General features: G+C 37.7%; 1 protein-coding gene across 1 annotated transcript in view; it reads left to right on the forward strand.

The window, feature by feature from the left end:
• Positions 1-14,007, forward strand: part of LOC139722070 (equilibrative nucleobase transporter 1-like) — a 34,119-nt gene extending 20,112 nt beyond the window's left edge. Inside the window, exons 6-11 of the mRNA XM_071633391.1 lie at positions 2,523-2,943; positions 3,571-3,822; positions 4,749-4,862; positions 6,854-7,049; positions 8,464-8,587; positions 13,897-14,007. Coding sequence (XP_071489492.1) covers positions 2,523-2,943; positions 3,571-3,822; positions 4,749-4,862; positions 6,854-7,049; positions 8,464-8,587; positions 13,897-14,007 — 1,218 coding nt within the window. The remainder of the gene's footprint in view (positions 1-2,522; positions 2,944-3,570; positions 3,823-4,748; positions 4,863-6,853; positions 7,050-8,463; positions 8,588-13,896) is intronic.
• Positions 14,008-20,848: the final 6,841 nt, after the last annotated feature.

The raw sequence follows: 20,848 nt of genomic DNA on the forward strand, positions 1-20,848 counted from the left end.
ACATCGGTTGTTTTTATCCCGTGCTAGAACTAATAATAAAAACATTATTTTTTTTCCTCTGGATGTTAGAGATGGAAAAGATCTTAAGCATGAATAAACATTGAGTGAAATTTAGAGATTGTTAGTTTGCGGAAACAGAGAAATTTAACTATAATGGAGGAAATGACTTAATTACCGAAAACATTTTGCGCTTTCCAAATCATATTCATCACCGATAGTTTTTTTTTTTTGTTCTCAGAAAAAAAAATTGATCTACAATGGCAAGAATGGAATCAAGAGGGCACTATACTTGCAGGGTTATAGAGATGTTGGGATTAAGGGATGAATAATATTGAATGATTTTTTACGCACAATGGGTTATGCGTTTATAATATCTTTTTTTTTATGGTGAACGTAATATGAGTTGAAAGGTGGTCTTAATTACAGTTTTAGATCTGCTGGAGAAAAATTCATTTGCAATTACGATGTTTCATTTAAAGATTTTGAAGGCCTAGAAAGAAGTATGCAGTTGCAGTTATGAGAGTGGGAAAATTCATCCTAATATTTTTATGACAAGGACTTTGTTTAAACATAGAGGTAATTATTGTTTGGACCACATATTTCAGAGAGGAAATATTAAAACAATTGTATATTTTCAAAGTTTTGGTTTGAAAAGTGAATTTTCAAATTTGGTGCTGTGTTATGATATTGAAAAGTAGAAATTATGGGACAAAACCCACTCGGCACTATAAGGTGGACATGGTGTATGTAGGCCTTATATGAATACAATGATTTATGGATCATTTTCTCTGTTTTTAGGGATAGAAAGCTATATTGAAAGATACGTTGAGAGAATGTATCTACATCTTTGATCAAGGTTACAAAATCCCCGCTCTCTGTTTAGCAGAGTTTATCGGAGACAGGAAACAGGTTTGGTGAAAAGCACATTGGGTATATTTTGGTAAAGACATAAAACACTGCTTCGCTCAGGAAACCCATCGAGCAGAGATTTTCAATACCATGCATGGGGCAATTTACATCAAGGAATCGTTCCTAAAGTTAAGCTTTGTTGAAGACAGTCAGTGTTCTGCATAATAACCAAATTCACAGAGACAAATAAACGCACATTTTGAAAATGTACAAAGCCCAAACCTGTTGTGTCAATACAAGGAATTTTCCTAACAATAAAGTAATGTATTACAGTTACCTTTATAATCAAACATATTTTTCAGACGATTATGATGATTTGAAATCAGCTATTCCTTTATTGCATTATGACTAAACAACAATAAAGTTTGATATAGGGAAAATGAAAGAAAAATGATCCTACCAAAGGCATAGATAATCAATTCCCCATTTGTAGAAATGCAAAGGTTTAGAAATTATTAAAGAATGTATATCCTGCATGGGTATTTCATTCAAGTATTATACTTGTATTAAATGTGTCTCTGCGTATAATGTGTGTACTTAAATGCATATGGCAATATGTATGTGTTTGTGTACACACATGTATAACGTCATTATAATTCTATTGTATAATTATACTTTAAACAACTCAAGGATGCCATAATCTGAATTGTAAACAGGAAGGTTCTGATGCACATCGGATGTACGATGCAAGGTTCAAAAGGGTACGATGCAAGGTTCAAAAGGGTATATGCATGTGTGAGTTAGGTTTGGTAAGGAAACAGGGTAAGGGTGTGTGGGAAGAAGTGATACATTATGGGTGAGGCTTGAGAGTGTTTTGATAATGAAGTGTATGCTTTTGTGTTATTAAGCGCTTGTGGGTTTGTTTGCATTTCTAAGAAATGAGAGTATACAAAGGTTAAGTACTTGCAGATTTCCTTTATTTGTCTTTATTTTTTTCTGCGTAAATACATCTTACCAATTGAGATATGTGTCATCTTTTATCTAATATTTGCGTTATGTGTATGACAGAAAATGCGATTAATAAATGACTTTTGAAATTATACTTTAGAAATTTGCCTTATGAAAGTAGATTGTGGAAATGTAAGGAATTGAAATGATACTGTAGAACATGCAACTCTAAAAATTGCTTTATGATTTATATATGGTATCTTATGAAGGAATTCAAATGAAGCTCTAGGTAAAAGGAAAAACCTGTGTCAATGATAGCATCTACAGGCGTTGAGAAGCAAGCCAGCATTGGTGTTATTTTAACCCATTCAAGAAAAAAGATAAATTTCACAGGTAATGGATTAATTTACCAAAAATGCATTGATATGTTTTAAATCTTTACATATATATATATATATATATATATATATATGTGTGTGTGTGTGTGTGTGTGTGTTTGTGCTTGCATATAAGTGTTTGCATGAGTGGTGCATAATCATTATCATATACATGCAAAGAGAGAGATTAGCAGAAAAGGAAAAATGGAGTAATGCAAGGTATATTTTACTCGCAACCGTCAGTTGTAAACAAAGATCATTACTATTCTCTCTAAGAGACATAAGATATATACATCTTTCTCACAGTTGTTGATATGGGATTGTATGTTTGGTTTTTTTTTTTTTCAGACAGTGTATGAGGCTGGTTTTGCCTTCGACGTGTTCTTTTTTCTCATGGCGGCCTCCGTCGCTCTCATGGGCATCAACACCGCGCTCTGTCTGCCTCGCACGTTCATTCCTTGGCCGTTGCCGAACAACTACCGACTTCCCGGATGCAGGGGGCTGACAGAGCATTCGTCGGATGATCAACAGGCAGAGATGGGGGCTGAGACTTACAAGAACGCATTCGTCAACGAGGCCTTTGAAGTTGATGAGGAAAGGGAAGGAAGCGACAAAAAACCTAGGGAAAAGGAGGATGCAAATGGTGACCATCTTAACAAGGATGAAATCAGCATTCAAGAGACGGTCGCTACAGAAAATGGTGTTGTCAGCGACATGAAGACGACAGAAGCAGCTGATCACGAAGAGACAACGATACCAATGAAAAACAGTACGTCACAACCATTACTCCTACCCGTTTCCATTATCATTTTGCCTCATTCCTATAAGATTCTCCTAACTTTTTATTCCTCTCTACATCTGACACAATGATTGATGCAATCTTTCACATCCACAATGAGTTTACATCGCCAATGTATTCATGTAAATCTGTCAAATATTTTTAAAGGGCATATTATGTAAGCAATATAATGGATAAAAGGTATAAAAAATGAAGTGGTTTTTTTTTTTCTTTTCATATAAATTGGCTTGGAAAAGTGGCCTACATTGAATACATTTTAGTATGCAAAATGTATGTAAGCTCTCTAAATTGCGGGATCATGCATAATGACCTATATCTATAGCAAATGATAAGGAACTAGCATGAAATCACTCCACATAATATATGGATAACAATCTGTTTTGAGAATAGATTTACAAGTGTTAAGCGTTGCAATTTCAGACACCTGCCGAAAGCTCACACTATCAAATAGCGTACATAGACGCAGTTGCGTTGAGTAACTCGTAAACTCCAAACTTGCGAAGGCGGTAATCGACAGTTTGAATTACAATGACATTATTCGTGTATTCGTGAGACAAAACAGCTATGACTGTCTAACCTTTCCGTTTTTCATGGCAGAGACTGAAGAGGTAAATCATAATGTCGTTCCGGCACAAGAAATCGACAGTGAGCCACAGCCTACTGGCGAAGAGAGAAATCAGCCGGAGGGGAAGAACGATCTGGGGTATGGCTCCCTCCAGTCATGCATCTGTTCGGTGCCGTTCTGGCTGCTTCTCGTCTGGCAGATGTTTCTTGAGCTCGATATGCTCTTCATGTTCGGCACTATCAACTACTTCATAGAAGAACTGGCCGGAGGGGATGAGTCTGTTGGTATGCTTTATTGTCTCTTTATACACCAGTTTTATCAATGTTGAATAGTAAAAGAATTTCAAGGTTGTACTATATTGCTCCTGCTCCTTAGACAAGCGTGCACAAACTGGAATCTCACGATAATCATATAGAAGTTTACATTATGCACAGTTGGAATTATAGTTTTGCTTGTGGGTTTATGAACTCGCACACGTTGATGAAGGTAGTGGTAGGTGTAGAGATGACGATAAATTATTTTAATGAATTTGATGAAAACGAACAAAATCATGATGTGGGGGCGCTATGGCATAACATGGATAAGACTCTCGACTCGCGATCGGAGGACCCGAGATCGAATCCCGCCCAGTGTTTACGTTCTTGGACCAAGATGTTTTACCCACCATGTCCCTCTCGACCCAGGTGTATAAATGGGTACCTGGCAACGCTAGAGTAATAATAATGGCAGGTTCCTCTGGTTGAGCAGTGGCAACACTGAAGAGGCTATACCCCGGATGAATAACACCTTATTACTATCATTATTAACAATAATTGATGAAAATTATGACAGCGATAGGAAGTACATTGTGGAAGACAGTGAATGTTGTTCTTGTATCGTGGTGATGACATTAAGTTAATAAAGTGGCTGGTGATGTCGATGGAGGAATTGACAAGGAAAAGTATGGGTAACAAAATGAGATGGTGCCATGGGTGGTAATGACGGTTAAAACGGCAAGAATGACGATGAATATAAAGATAACATGAATAGTCGTTTACGGAGTGGTTGTTAGTTTCCGAATATAATTCGCTTTTAATTTTACATGTTCTAATTGAACATCTTCACGCATTGATAGAAACAGTACCCTGCGCTTGCACCATCTTAATTTCAAAATAATCATTCTTCTTCTGCTTTTCTCTTCTTTTTTTCCCCTTCGAAACGGCAATGACAGCGAGCTCCTACCTAAATGTGTTCTCCATCACCCAATTCATGGTCCTAATTGTTGGTCCCCTGGGTGGACTTCTGATGGACCGCAACAAGTTGTGGCGATCCTGCCGCAACAAAGGTAAGTCCCTTGCCATGCTTATTATACATCATTCTTCATTTCCGTAAAAAGATCTGTTTGACTATGGAGCTACAAGCTCCATGATTTGACAGTGCAATTGTTGCAAAAAATAATTAAAAAAAAAACTTTGGAGCTGACATTCTTATAGAAGATAATGTCGACAAAAAGGGTAACTTGATTTGAGGGCTATTCGTACCCTTATTCCGGACATTTGACAGCATTTTCATATTGATGAGGGTCCACAAAATAAGTATTATCGAAAGAACATAAACGGACCATTGTAACGGACTTTTGTAAATCCGGTGATGTTCGTTTACCCGAAAATGAAATAAGGTTCGTTATCAACTGGTTATTTTGAGGGTTCGGTATTTCGAAATACAATTTCGTATACCTACTATAGATGTTCGTTAATCCGAAAATGGACTATCATTAGGTTTCATTGATCCGAACATTACTCTTGTGGCGTCATTCTTGAGGTTTGTTAATCCGAAATTGAAATCAGGTTTGTTAATATGAAGAAAAAAAACCCAAAAAACGTTCTAACCTTCGGAATTACGAGCCTGATTTCATATTCAGATTAACAAACCTTGCAAATAGAGAACCCCTTTTAAATTTCGGACCTATGAACCTTTGGAACAACGACAATCATTCTCACATTCACGGATGTGAATTTGGAATGACTAACCTTTGGGATATCGAATAAAAACCCCTTACTTTTCAACCTAGTTACTTATCTACTATCCTTTCCTTGTGCCCTCGCACTTTACACACTCGCGTGTAATCAGAGCCATTTCAAGTCAATCGAGCTGAAGGTTCTATTGGTGATCGTTCATTTCTTTTATGCGTTAAATGTATTTAAACTCTACAATCTTCTCCAGGTAAAGTTACTGTTTGCAAATATACGACACTAGCAAGGAAAGCTCTCTCGGAATTACGTGTTGCATCATGGTGATAACCTTTTTTTTTCTTACCCAAGGCAGCTCTGTGTGCACTGATGTTTCAGTGAATTTATGCTGTATTTTGTATGTAAACAATATATCTGACTTGAAAAGGGCTTTTTACACTTGTAAATTTTTGCTTAGCCCCGGACCAACGGTGGGGCTAAGGGGGGGGGGGGGGGGGGGGGGGGCTTAGCCCCACCGTTGGTACGGGACTATCCTTAGCCCACTTTCTGTTTACACTCGTTTTTGCCAAAGTGGGCTATCCCCACCGATAGTACGGTACTATCTGGCCCTGCAAAATAGCAGGGGTTAGCACCGCAATTGCGGTGCGAAGCAAGTGAGTGTAAACAGAACGAAAAAATAATCCTGGGCTAAGCGACGGAGACGAAGTCCGACCCTCACTGACCAATCAGAAACGAGGTAATGAAGTGCTGCCGGTGCGTGCGTGTACGTGTACAGTACACAGCGTAATTATGAATATTCATGTGGTTTGGAAAGTCCGGGGCTAAAAAATACGAGTGTAAAAAGGTCAGTTTTCTCCTTAGCCCCGGACAAGAGAAAGTACGGGACTAATTGGCGAGTGTAAAAAGCTGAAAAAATTGGTACGGGACTAACGATAGTCCTGGGTCAGAGAAAGTCCGGGGTTAAGAAACACAAGTGTAAAAAGCCCTTTAGAGGTTTTTATAACTTGTGATGAAAGGGTTATACACGCATCCGCAGTCGTTATGTCATGATGTCTCTATGACCTTTCTGCTCCGATGTCAGTTCGAAAAGATCACCCCATTATTTACTTATGTTTAATGTTAACACGTAGGAATGAGTCTGCCTCTCCTTTCTTTACAATACTATCATTTTTCCGACACAGTCAAAGCGTGTCGTATATGATAACCTGAGTGATTGTATAGAATTGTGGTTATTTTATGTTACTCGGCATCTATTGGTACAAACTATATGGGTAACAGTATGCGGGTATAATTTTATACAAAAAATTATGAGATGGAACTACAATGAAATGAAAACGAACTGACCTTGCAGTGTCTGCTCACACAGATGGAACAACCGAGAGAAAAGCGTTTGCTGACCTCCAAGACAGCTGCCTGCCCCTGGCCCTGACCAGCCTGGCTTCACTCGGCTACTCGATTTGTCTCCTCATCCCGAGCCTCGAACTTCAGTATCTCACATTCGTCTTTATCCTGATCATGCGTTCGCTTCTCTTTGGTGTTGGGTCAGCCGTTGTCGCAATCATGTACGTGTTACTATGCAGGATACGATTATTCATGCCAAACCATGATTGCGTTTGATGATTACTGAAGAGCAAGGATCATCTGTCATGATCTTTCGTGTAAACCTGTTGTCAGGTGAAAGGAAATCTTCAGTCACCAATGGTGCTTACTCAAGCACTATCTACTATCTCTATTACAAAACTCATTGCATTTTGTACTTTTAGGGTTTGGGGCATGGTGCCTAGTTGATCGAATTGCGATCCTATCTAACTATCGATGCCTTCTGCCAAGTTTGGTGAAAATCCATCGTGGGTCGATGAACGATATACGATGCGGACTCCGGACGATGACAAGAATAATAGTAATATTTCACTCGAGCCTTTTAGCTAAAGTAATCCTACAATGCTGTAGCAGGAAATATATATTCGAATTATGAAGATTTTTCATCATCCGTCGTGGGGGTGGGTGGGGGTGTTCCAAATTGGACCCAGAAACAATAGGCCCATATATTTTCATCTTCTTCTTAAAAGCTCATGGCCAAATTCTAAACCGAACTTGGCCGGTATCATTGCAGGACTGACAGAATACATATATGCACAAGTGGGCATCATTTCTCCACGTGGGGCCCCTGGGGGCTCCATTTCAATTTGGGGAGAGAGAAGAGACAAAACCTACGTATGTAATCTCCCCTCGAACTCAAAGTGATAAGCTAAATTTGTTTTATGAGGAAGTACATTTGTGACTCTAGCAGGGAAGGGGATACTGTACCAATATTGGAGCCTGACTTTTCACATTTTTATCTGTAATCTATTATTTGAAAACACATCGTAAAATCTGTATGTAGAGAAAGTGTATAGATATAAACACTTTGTCCCATCCGGCATGTCCGGATTCGAAGTGTCTTGCTTTTAGTGTAATAGGAGTATATATGAAATCGTTTTTACACCAGCGGAAGACATTTTACATGTCGTATTTCTTTTAATGTGGAATAATTGAATACGTTACGGTGTGATTATGATATCAAAGAGTTCCAGACACATATGTACGTGTATGTACATTATGCGATCTTCACTGTGGACGATATGAACATTATTGAAGGTATTTGTAATTTTACATGCGTTCGTGTCTGTGAGTGCATGTTAACTCTAAGTTTACCCCCTGAAATTTACTCCAAATCTATGTGGAGAAGCCGATTACTGGGGCTGTTATGGAAAATGATGACGGTCACAGTATAGTTGCACAACATTTACTGTTTTCACAACATACCGCGGGTATATAGATATAATCGGTCCTGTCAAATTTCTTGACATGTGAATAGGGCTAGTAAAAGATTAATGGAGAGTACATGTGTAGCATGCACATATCAAAGTTCTTTCAAAGTCCAGACCTCAGACGATGAATTTCTGCTTGAGATATCATGTCTTTTTTATTCCACAGATTTCCAGCGGAGCATTTCGTCAGTGTGTACGGCGCCATCAGAACTCTTAGCGGCTTTTTCTCCTTTCTCCAGTACCCAATCTTTATCATTCAACAAAATTACCTGGATAATAACCCATTCTACGTAAGTCATTATCTAATACTGCTCTTAAAGTATTCATTGAGACATACAGCAATTGAGTATAATACAGTAATTGAATAGAAGAACGACCAAAGTTCATGGAAGACCATTTCGAGTAAACTTAAAAAAACCTTCATATCTTTTTTATTTGTGCAATGATATCCTATTCAACTGTGATGGGAAGGCAACATGGTATGTACAAATTAGAACATATATTATTATGACAATTAACATTTACATTAATTGTGGAGAGGCCATTTTGTGTGATGGATTGGGGTGTTCTTTGAATCATATGGACTGGGGTCGTTCTTTGAATCATATATACATGATATTCTGCTATAGAGATGAGAGAAGGATGAGAGAGGGCGCTATAATATGAATGTAAGAATGACCAAGTCCTTCATTCTTATATTCATATAAGATTTAACTCATTCATTTCAGGCACTTCCGGGAATAATTAGGATTTATCATTTATACACAAGATGAGTCCATGCATAAGCTGTAATTTCCCATGTCAAACTGAATTTGGCCAAAAATTTGACTTGGGTCGTTCTTATATTCAGGTCTTCAATTGTATGTAAAGTCTTGACAATAGAAGAAGAAAACTGGCAGATGAAAGAGCAGGTCAAAGAGGGAAAGAGCAAGAGAGGGAGAGAGAGAGAGAGAGAGAGTTCTCCTCGATTGTGCTTTATGTCAGTGCCCAATGATTGTGCTTGTGGAACCTCCTCCAAATTTCATCTTTTTTGTTCAAAGAATTTCGAAAATATTCGTCATAACCTATTTGGTTATGACAATTAAGGACAGCAGAAGCTCAGAGTTGAATTCTTAAGGAGTCCTTTCTTAGGATTGCAGAGATTTTACAGGATATTTTTTCAACCCTGGAGCACCAGCCTGAAGGATCCAATATCATTCACGTCCCACACATGAAGTTTCATGTTGGAAGCACTGTCATTCTTGTCCCACACATGAGGTCTCATGTTGGATGTGCCCATGCTTGGAGACATCATTTATGACCTGTGACATACAACATGCTTTCTACTTGGCAAGCAATGATATGATCATTCATGATGATGATCAGATTATATCAGTCTGTCTTAACATGTTCAACTGCTGAACTGTGAGTAACAATCTGATTACCGGTACGAAATATCGATTGTTTTGCTTCTATCTGGATGCTGTGGCTGTGTGGTTGAGTGAACACATACTGGTACTGAAAGTTTGCATGTAGGCCTACATGTCATCATGCCTAGCCTTCTTTTAGACCACCTTTCCTGGCTACTGTTAGCAGCTTCTATCATCAACATATATGCACACCAAGGGCAAATCACATCTGATACCTCATCATGTTACATGCCTGACGATCCTGAGCTGATGAACTTGCAATTGACTGGCAACCTGAGTGGTGTATTCATACAAATTCATGGGAACCTTTGCAATCCCAAAAGCAATTATTCCAGTTTGTTTCATGACTCCCTAGTTATGTCAACACTTGCTCGCAAGCAGTTGAGGAACTGCCAGTACACCATGCATCGTAAGAGCCATACACTTCTTTACTTGAGTTTTATCCTACTATCCAATGCTGCTGACATTGAACTGAATCCAGGACCCCGAACTCCGAAATACCCATGCCAAATATGCTCACGTGCTGTAACCTGGAGACAACGTGGTGTAGCCTGCGATGACTGCGACCAGTGGTATCATGCAGATTGCATGGGAATGTCGACGCAAGTTTATGAAGCTTTGAACAATGTGTCATGGCATTGTATCAAATGCGGCATGCCACAGTTTTCATCCAGCCTCTTTAACTCCACAAATGTAGAAGTTAGTAACACTTTTGATGTCCTAGGATCACTTGATAATATCGCTACAAACAGCATGGAGACAACGACCAGTAGTTCTTCATTATCAGCCGATGGTCCCGGTTCTCCATTGCGGGCTTCTTCTCCATTAAAGGCTGGAAGGGAAAAACAACACTCTAGGCCAAGAACAATGAAGGTGCTCAACATAAACTTTCAAAGCATCAAGAATAAGAAGGAAGAACTGGCCGTACTCATTGAGACAACGAATCCCTCTATTATTATCGGCACCGAAACCTGGCTCAACCCCACCATCAGGAGCTCAGAGATCTTCCCTTGTGACTATGAAGTGGTTCGTAAAGATCGACAGGATGGCTATGGAGGTGTATTACTGGCAATAAGGAATGACCTCGTATATGACATCATGGACACAACAGATACTGGAGAGCAGGTCTTCGTAAAACTCTCTTTCGGTGCCAACATCAGCTTGATAATTGGAGCTCTATACCGCCCCCCAAACAGTGACATTCACTACCTCAATGACCTCTGTTCCGTTGTTGAAAAGGTTGCATCGCAAAACAAGAAAGCAGCTCTGTGGATTGGCGGTGATCTCAACTTACCAGATATTGACTGGGGTGACCTCAACATCAGCGGTCACAGCCACCCAGCTAGCCTGAACAATAGATTCATGGACATGACTTACAACTGTGCTCTCCAACAGATGGTGATGTTTGCCACACGTGGGGAGAGCACCTTGGATCTGTTCCTGACTAATCGACCAACCCTGGTCAACAAGTGCACCCCACTTCCAGGCATTGGAGACCATGATATAGTCAGCATAGACACAGATATTACAGCAAAGAGACGCAAACCAGTAAAGAGGTTAGTGCACACCTGGAAAAATGCCAACCTGGAGGAAATGAGGAAGGAATGCCATGCGTACCAACAGCAATTCCTAAAGTCACATAATGAACTCAGTTCTGTTGCTGACATGTGGGAGGAAATCAAGACCACCTTACATAAATTACTCCAAAAGCATGTACCATCAAAGATGACATCAGGCCGTTTTAACCAGCCATGGATCACTTCTGCAGCCAAGCGACTTGCTAGAAGGAAGAAACGTGCATTCAAGCGAGCCCGCTCTACTGGCCAGCCACAAGACTTCCAGAGGTACAAGGACCTGAAAAGGTCTTCAAGGACTGCCTGCAAACAAGCGTACAGTGCCTACATCAACCACATAGTAAGCTCTGACATGTCATCAAAACCCAAACGTTTTTGGAGCTTTATCAACAGCAAGAGGACTGACAACACTGGAGTGGCACCTCTCAAAGCTCCCAGCGGAAGGACTGTCTCAGATAGTGCAAGCAAGGCACATATCTTGAATAATCAGTTTTCATCTGTTTTCAACAGGGATGAAAACATGGCAACGATTAAAGACAAAGGACCCAGCCCTTATCCAGACATGGATCAAATTTATATCAATCCAGCTGGAGTCCACAAACTGCTATCAAACCTGCAGATACACAAGGCCACTGGCCCAGATGGTCTACAAGCAAGGCTTCTGAAGGAACTTGCCAGGGAACTCACGCCTATCTTCACTGTCCTCTTTCAGGCTTCAGTCAACCAAGGCATCATTCCTGATGATTGGAAAAAGGCAGACGTAGTTCCTGTCTTCAAGAAGGGGGAGAGATATAAGGCAGAGAACTACAGACCCATCTCACTGACATCCATCGTATGTAAGATCTTGGAACACATCGTGTGTAGCAGCATTCTTGACCACCTCGATGACCATAACATCCTAAGTGATGCCCAGCATGGCTTCCGTAAGAAACGCTCATGCACGTCTCAACTCCTACTTGCTGTACAAGATCTTGCAAGAGGAATTGAGGATGGTGAACAACTTGATGTTATTCTCTTAGACCTGTCAAAAGCATTTGACAAGGTTCCCCATGGTAGGCTGATGTACAAGGTCAACTTCTATGGAATCAGAGGAAGCACCTACACTTGGATCCAAAGTCTGCTCAGTAATCGTTCCCAGAGGGTTCTGCTTGAAGGAGTGGCATCACATACAACACCTGTCCTCTCAGGGGTTCCTCAAGGGAGTGTGGTCGGTCCTCTCCTCTTCCTCCTCTTCATCAATGACCTCCCCGAGTATGTCTCTGCAGAGACCACTGTGCGACTTTTTGCGGATGACTGCATCGTGTATAGGAGGGTCAAGACGGAGGAAGATACTGAACAGCTGCGGAGGGATCTGGATGCACTCCAAGTGTGGGAAACAGACTGGCTCATGAAATTTCACCCTCAGAAATGCCAAGTCATGCATGTTACCAACAAGAGGAAGTTGGTCAAGAGTTCAACACCTTACTGCATACATGGAATACCATTGACAGAAACTGAAAAGGCAAAATACCTTGGCCTCAATCTCCAGGGTAATCTCAAATGGAACAAACATGTGGATGTCACTACCAAGTCTGCTAACTCAACAAGCAGCTTCCTTCAGAGAAACATCAGAGACTGCCCCCTGAAGACAAAAGTGCTCTGCTACAAAACACTTGTCCTCCCACTTCTAGAATATGCTGCCGTTGTGTGGGACCCATTTACCCAGAAGAATATCATGAAATTGGAAATGGTGCAACGCCGCTACGCTCGCTTTGCTGTAGGAGATTTTAGCCGTACAAGCAGCGTAACTGACATGTTGAAGCAACTTCAGTGGGCCACTCTTCAGGAGAGAAGGGCTCAGCAGAGAGTGTGCATGGTATACTCCATAATCCACAGGCTGATCGACATCCCGCATGAACACTTCATACCAGCCACTGGACCATCTACACGAGGGAATCCAAACAAATTTCAAATCCCGTATGCCAGAACCCAAACATATCAGAAGACATTCTTTCCTGACGCAATTAAACTATGGAACTCTTTACCACCAAGTATAAGTAGAAGCACCTCCCTACAGTTCTTCAAACATGGGGTGCAACAGATTAGGCTTCGTTAAGCCTCTTCTGTTTTTTTTAACTGCACATATATAGAACCTGTAGTGATCCTTTTACTCGCACTTTTCATCTGGGCACTTGACAAGCACAAGTACGATAATACGCCAACGGCGGTCTGTACTTTACTGGAAGAAGAAGAAGAAGAAGAAGAAGACAAAGTATGGTATGTTCTGCAACCCGGACTCATGCATGTTGTAAACCGAGATTCCTTTGAATGGAAGTTCTACGAGTGGAAATTACTCGGAAAATGCATAAACATTATAAATATGAACAAATATTTTCTGCTTTTTTATGTGTTCACTTATTCATATACGTTGTTTATGCAATCTGGGATATGCATCTACTTAATAATAGGGATAGTATTGATTGTTTCAACAATAAGTACAATCTCAGTAAGGTAATCAGGTATGGTAGTGATATTAGGCATGTTGGCTATTTGATAATGGCAGTGATGGAGATAGATTATTGTTGTCATGTTATACATGTCATATGCCATCACATATTTGTTTTTTGTTTTTTTCAGATAACTATCGGATTCATCGCAGCGGACGCCGTGACCCTTGTTCTACCCATATCACTCTACATCATTGCACGCAGGAGGCGCACGCAAGCCAGAAGTATGGCAGCGACCTAGTTGGGTACAAGCTGTGAATCATTGTCGAGTCTTTCTACTGAAGCACAAGTTTGAACGAGAACGATAATACGAACATGTCAAAAACATCAAATCGGCACAATTCCGGCAAAACTACGTATCTCTTTTAATGCGTGCTGTTTTCTTAAGTTTATTCTTATAATCTAAAGTAATGTTTCATCATGTTTATGAACCGCAACACAGTTACAAATCCAAGGAAAATAATACAAGATTAAGACAGTTTAGCAGTAGTACAACAATTTATTTGCACTAGTACCAACAAGTCGCCATCATTATGCGTGGGCTGAGATCTGGCAGAACAATTGCATGCATAAATCGTTCGTTTTTCGTCACGGCACGCACAGTATTTAACTAAAGATGCGTGTAAGATTTTTATAAATCATGAAAATTTGTTATGTGAAGCAAGATTTGCTTAAAATAAATGCGTGTATCATGCATGTAAGTAGTTCTGCCGGACAAATAAACTGTCTCAACGAAGGAGTATCATTTGACAAAACCAAGTATTCTTTACGTTATTTACGTACATTTGCGAGAGAAAAAAAAAAGAGAAGAGAGACAACATTAATCATTTTCCAAGCAAGGTATCTCATATTACGTATAGCAGTCTTTATCTATTAGATGTCGTCAGTTTTCCTCAAATAGATGTAAAGGAATGTTAATCTCGTGATTAAAACGACAAAATTAAGGACTTCGGCAGGCTAAAATCCTTTCGTAGCACAGTATTGACCAAAACATGCTGATGTGGGATCTGGGCTTGCACGATCACAACTGATCTTACAACTGACGGATACTTAATAGACTCCCGTAACGGAGTCCTCAGGAGCGGCAGTTTTCTTTCGTTATATCAAAACTTCGTTATAGCCAAACATGCAAACAGTAAAAAATAAAGAACGGATAATGTTAAGGCCTAAATTTTAACTTCATTGTAACCGGAATTTTGTTATAACAGTGTTCGTTATAACAAGATTGCACAGTACAAGTGTTAGTACAAATTTACGTAAAACTTCCCACTCCCACTCCCGCTCTCACTTCATGAATTTCACTTTCTCTCATTTTCAAATGTACAGTTTTTTTAATAACTCGATATCATTCCACCCCCCCCCCCGATTGATCACCAATGGGAGGGTGTCTTACATTTCTCATCACTATTTCCAAAAGATTAATTACTTAACATGAAAATATTATGAATATCAGTTGTGCATAAGGGGTTCTGCTTAATTGTTTTATATTCTTTTTTTTCTCGAGAAATTATACCGAATAATACTGTATGTTGCACCTTGTATTCAGTTATGTATTCAATTTATGTCCTGTTACCTAAGTACCATTTGCTGTATAATGTTCTTTGTGTTTGAAAATGCAGAAGTGAAATGAATAAAAACTTGTGTAAATAGAAAGAAAAATCAAGATTCACAGTTTCATTTTGGATAAAAGCAGAAATTAACCGCTGATTTCATGCATATTCACGTGGCAAACGCAAGGGTGATTGTATGTGTGTCCGTGCATGTCTGCTTCTTTTTTTCCCATTATTTTCTTTGTGCTGTATGTAGGGGCCTATACTTTGATAGTTCTTGAAATTCTGGCCAATGCATAAAAAGATGAAACCATCAAGAGGATGAATTAAAAGACATTCCGGTCAAAAAGGTGTTATAGCCTGACGATATGACAAAGGGTGCGTTTATCAACTCTCCTTTCTCGGCAGAAATTCCGGTCAGGTTATCCAAGCAGCTTTCAAAGAATTTTTACGAGTTGATAAACGCCAGCTTATTTTTCCACTATGTTCATTACGCATTACGCTATAGCAACAACATGACAAAAGCTGCATTTTAAAGAAAAATGAATATTGAGATTGGAAGAAAAGCGAGAATAAAATTCGTCGATAGATAATACATTTCTGTATTATAGTGAGATTTTTGGGGCTATTTCCTTTATTTTGGGGGTGCCGAACACGAATCCACCATTTGCCATATTTCTAAATGACATCTTTAGCCGTTGCCATGGCAACAAATCATTTTCTTTAAATGAGCATGTAATCTTCATTAAACATCAGAAAAACATGCTATAAACACCAAAAGAAGTCAATATAAACATTTTGCTTCAGTAGAATTAAACATCACAATATCCGACTGTCACGGCTACCTCATAGCAATGGCAGTTGCCATGGTAACAGCTATTTTTTTAAAAGAAGATGATCTTTTTTTCACCTAAAAGTACGAAAACATGACAAGTTTGAGTAGCGTGCTCATATCAAATTACTTTGATAGTTATCAGCTTTTTTCACTATGTTCACGCCACATTATCGTTGCTATGGCAACAAAATTATTCTTTTCCACAGAAAGGAGAAGTATCTCATTAAAAGAAAAAATAAACAATCTTTGTAGAGTTTCAATTTTTCGGCCCTTTTTTCTATTTTGGAAATGTTGAAAAGGAATCCACCTGTAGCCACTTTTCTAAATGATGTCGTCAGCCGTTGCCATGGCAACAAATTATTTTCTTTAAAAGAATATGTGTTCTTCATCAAACATCATAAAACATGTTGTTAAGACCAAACTATGTCAAAATACATTTCTCTTCAACTAATTAAAAAACAGTGAAATTTTCCGATTTCATTGTTACCTCATAGCAATGATCCCTTCCATGGCAACAATTCTTAAAAAGAAAATACAAATATTTTAATGGGAAAAAAACGAAAGAAAATGTGACAAGATTAAATAGCACATTCATTACAAAATTACTATGAGCTTTCCTTTTCACAGGCGTTCATTCATCATCATTTCTGTTGCCATAGCAATAACATAAAAAATGTTTTTTTTCAAGAATAAAAGTTCCTATATCCTATATTCCTAGTTCCCAATCTGTTAGAAATTGCTATAGGGAGGTATCATAGTCATTTAAGGTTTACAAATGTCTTAGAGACATTAATGCTGAAACAGAGTACATCATGACGAGAAAATTTGAACTTTTGGGGAGGTTTTACAAATTTGTATTGCTTGTTATTTGTAAATTTTATTTTCCCTAGGTATTCCTATTTAAAAAAAAAAATCAAAACAAAATCTATTCCTTAACATGTTGTTGCGATAGGAACAGAAATGATGTTCCATGAACAGAATTATGTATGGCTAATAGTCTAGTTCATTTGTAATACTTCAAAACTCAGGCCATAATTTCAAGATTTTATTTCTAGAAGATTTTTTTTTCTAACAAATTGATGCATGTCCATGGCAACCATTATGCTAAATATTAACCATAATTACCGATATCTAAAGGCTTTGAAGGTGCAATGTGATCAGAAATTAAGGAAGCTTGCTATTTTACTTATTTGTTTTTTGTTTAGCATATTCTTTCTTTCCTAATCTAATGATTAAGATTATTGTTTTTCTTTTAAAAAGGAGTTTTTCCTCGTGTTACATTAAATTATTGCTATAACAACAGTGCCGATGTAGGATGAATATATAATGAATAAAAAAAGAACTGATAATAATTTGATATGAATATGCTAAGTACTCAATCTTGTCTTTTTAAATGTTTTTTCATGAAAATATAATTTTCTGTAATAAGTTGTTGTTACCATGGGAACTGTCATTGCTAGCAACCATGAAATTAGAAAATTGTGATGTTTTACTGAATCAAAGAGACATATTTATGTTGACACATTTTGGTGCTAACAGCATGTTTTATGATGTTTAAAGAAAAACGCATGTTCTTTTAAAGAAAATAATTTGTTGCCATGGCAACGGCTGAAGACGTCGTTTAGAAAAATGGCCAGAGGTGTATTCCTGTACAGCATCCCCAAAATAGAGGAAAAAGCAAAAAAGATTTAAACTTTACAGAAATTGATAATTTGTTTATTTTATTCTTTCTTTCCTTTTTATTGAAAGTTTTTCTTTCTATAAAAGAAAGTTTGCCTCATGTTGTTGCCATAGCAACAATAATAATGTGGTATAAGCGTAGTGAAAAAGAAGAAGCTGATAATCATAATAGGACCCTAGCTGGTAATGAATAACTACTCAATCTTTGCATGTTTTCATGCTTTTTTTCTTTAAAAATAGCTGTTACCATGGCAATCGTCATCGTTATGAGGTAGCTGTGACATTCGGGATTGTAATTTTGATTTAATAAAAGAAATACGTTTGTATTGACATATGTTGGAAATTACGATATGTTTTTATAATGTTTAATGAAGAATTACCTACATGTTCTTTTAAAGAAAATAATTTGTTGCCATGGTAACGGCTAAAGATATAATTTAGAAATATGGCAACAATTGGATTCGTGTACGGCACTCCCAAAATAAGGGAAAAGAGCACAAAAAATTTAACTCTACAGGAATGTATTATCTACCGATTTATTTTATTCTTGCTTTTCTTTTAATTGAAATACCAATTTTTCTTTAAAAGGCAGCTTTTGTCATGTTGCTATAGCAACGAAAAGGAAGTGAAATGATTTTTTTATCATATTTTCTTGCTTTCTAATGAAAATATCACTATTTCCTTATAAAAATAGTTGTTACCTTAGCAACCATCGTTGCTATGAGGTAGCCATGGCTTTACAAGAATTGTGACTTTTAATTTGATCAAAGACATGTTTATATCAACTTATGTTGGTGCTTAGAGTATGTTTTTATGATGTTTAATGAAGAATACACGTTCTGTGATATTAATGTGACTAACAAAAGACATGGCGAGGGAACATGCAGGTTATGCTGAATCGAGGGGAAGGTGCATTCCAAAGTCTTTTGTTAAACATTTCAGTACTTTATAAGAATGATTGACAGATGAGGTCATCTGAGGAATATTGGTTTGGAAGGATTTTTTGGTGGGCGTTCCCAAGTAATCTGAAGAAAACATAGAAGAAAAAATTTGTTAAAAATATATGGAATGTTTCTAGATATCCGTTTCACCGCAAAAGTGATGTTGAGGGTATATGGTAACCATATTCTTTGTAAAAAAAAATACATGCCTGCGTTTTCCTCATGTTTTTTCACGTTCTTTCATCATCATGATTTACTAAAATAAGATAAAAGTTAAGCTATTAACACACAAACAAACAAACAAACAAACAAGGTATCAATGCTTTAATTTCGTAATCTACAGAAGATGATTTACTTATAATTTCTTTGGTTTCTCAAACATTTTACGAAAATTGAACAATCCGCTGAAAAAAAAAATATATGTATACACATATACATTTAGAGTTTCGGCGACGCCATCGCTGGATGAGACGACTACAAGCCTTTGTCACTTGAAATATGGACAACAAGATAAAGAAAGTATGTTAAAAAAAAAAAAAAAAACGTGTTTTCATTTTTCTAGCAAAAATGAAAATAGCACTTCACTTATCTCTTTCAGCAGAGAGCATCAGGGGATTTATATCACCTTCAATAATGTCAATACCAAGTCGACTTTAGACATCGTTGTACATACTTGATGACCCATGTCGAAAAACCAGTTGGCAACTGGTACTGGTACAACTGATTGTCAGCGATATTGACAATATGGTTTGGATATGTCTGAAATCTGCAGTGAAATGGATCATAGTAAATAGACGGGTATCCCGATATTTGACAATAATAGTACAAATAGTTTGACTTGTCACTGTCTGCCTTATTATTTTGGTGAATCGTTGCTCGCCTTGTTATTGTTTATAACCGTTGTGTCCGCCTCAAATATACATATATGTGTATAGTAAATATCATAGATTTTTTTTTGAATCTGATGATTTCAAACTAAATTAAAAAATGCGGTCTTCGACATTTCATTTTTAGTAAAATTGTCGTCCTCCACCTATATGTTCCAGAGTAATAAGTTATGGCTGATTAAAACATACACGAAGTATATTCATATTATATTGTGACATATACCCCCCTCTAATATATATATATATATATATATATATATATATATGGGTCAGAATTTTGAACGATGTACAATTGAGCGAAAACAAGGCAAAATCTAAAAAGTAGGAAATTCTCCAAATCATTCATCTTACCTGAAAGAGTATAACTCAAGCTTTAATATGAACCCAATTATACCAGGATTTTCCCAGAGGAACACGTTTTTATTCACCGCTGAAGTTTACCATGTCCAGAGCAGTGAACGTCCGTGAGGAATAGTACTGCACATACATTTGAATACCATTTAACATAGTTTCCAAAGATCTGATTCAGTTCAAAATCCTAACGAAATATCTTAAGGGACATGTGTACGTGATTGCAGAATATTAAGCTTGCACTCTTAACCTGTACGTAATGGTAGACAACTGATGATTTAACTAAATTCGTCATTTCTGTGGAAATATTGCTCTTCCGCTAAACGCTTTCTTAACTTTACGCGCATTTTACAGAAACTCAATATTTTCACCTCTTATTTCACTATCCCATACTTTAATCCTCACTCCCAAATAATAATATACCTTTTTAAGATGTATCTCATCTGGGCAGTCTCTATAACCCAACAAACATTGCATACTTTTCATCACGGAGGTTCGCATGTAGCTCACGGACGTTCGGAACAAACAAGATATTGAAAAATGCAGCTCTCTTGAGTTGGAAACGCATTCTACTCACAACAAACAGCAATTTCATGTCGAGAACAAACTCCTCTGCAAAATCCTGAATAGATATTACCAATTCTCAATTATATAAGCTTGTTTATCTTCTCATACTGGGGAATCAAAGAAAACAATTTTTCGATCTCTCGTAAATGAACGTACAAACGGACGTGTAATCTCAGTGACGTAGTCCATCCTTGAGAACGAATATATTTATCAAAATTTCGTTATCATGAAGTAAATATTCAGGTCCTAAAGTTGTTATATAAAGTCTACA

This window comes from Diadema antillarum, unplaced genomic scaffold, assembly GCF_040938485.1.
Source record: "Diadema antillarum isolate AM-2024a unplaced genomic scaffold, OU_Dant_1.0 scf00000156, whole genome shotgun sequence".
NCBI lineage: Eukaryota > Metazoa > Echinodermata > Echinoidea > Diadematoida > Diadematidae > Diadema > Diadema antillarum.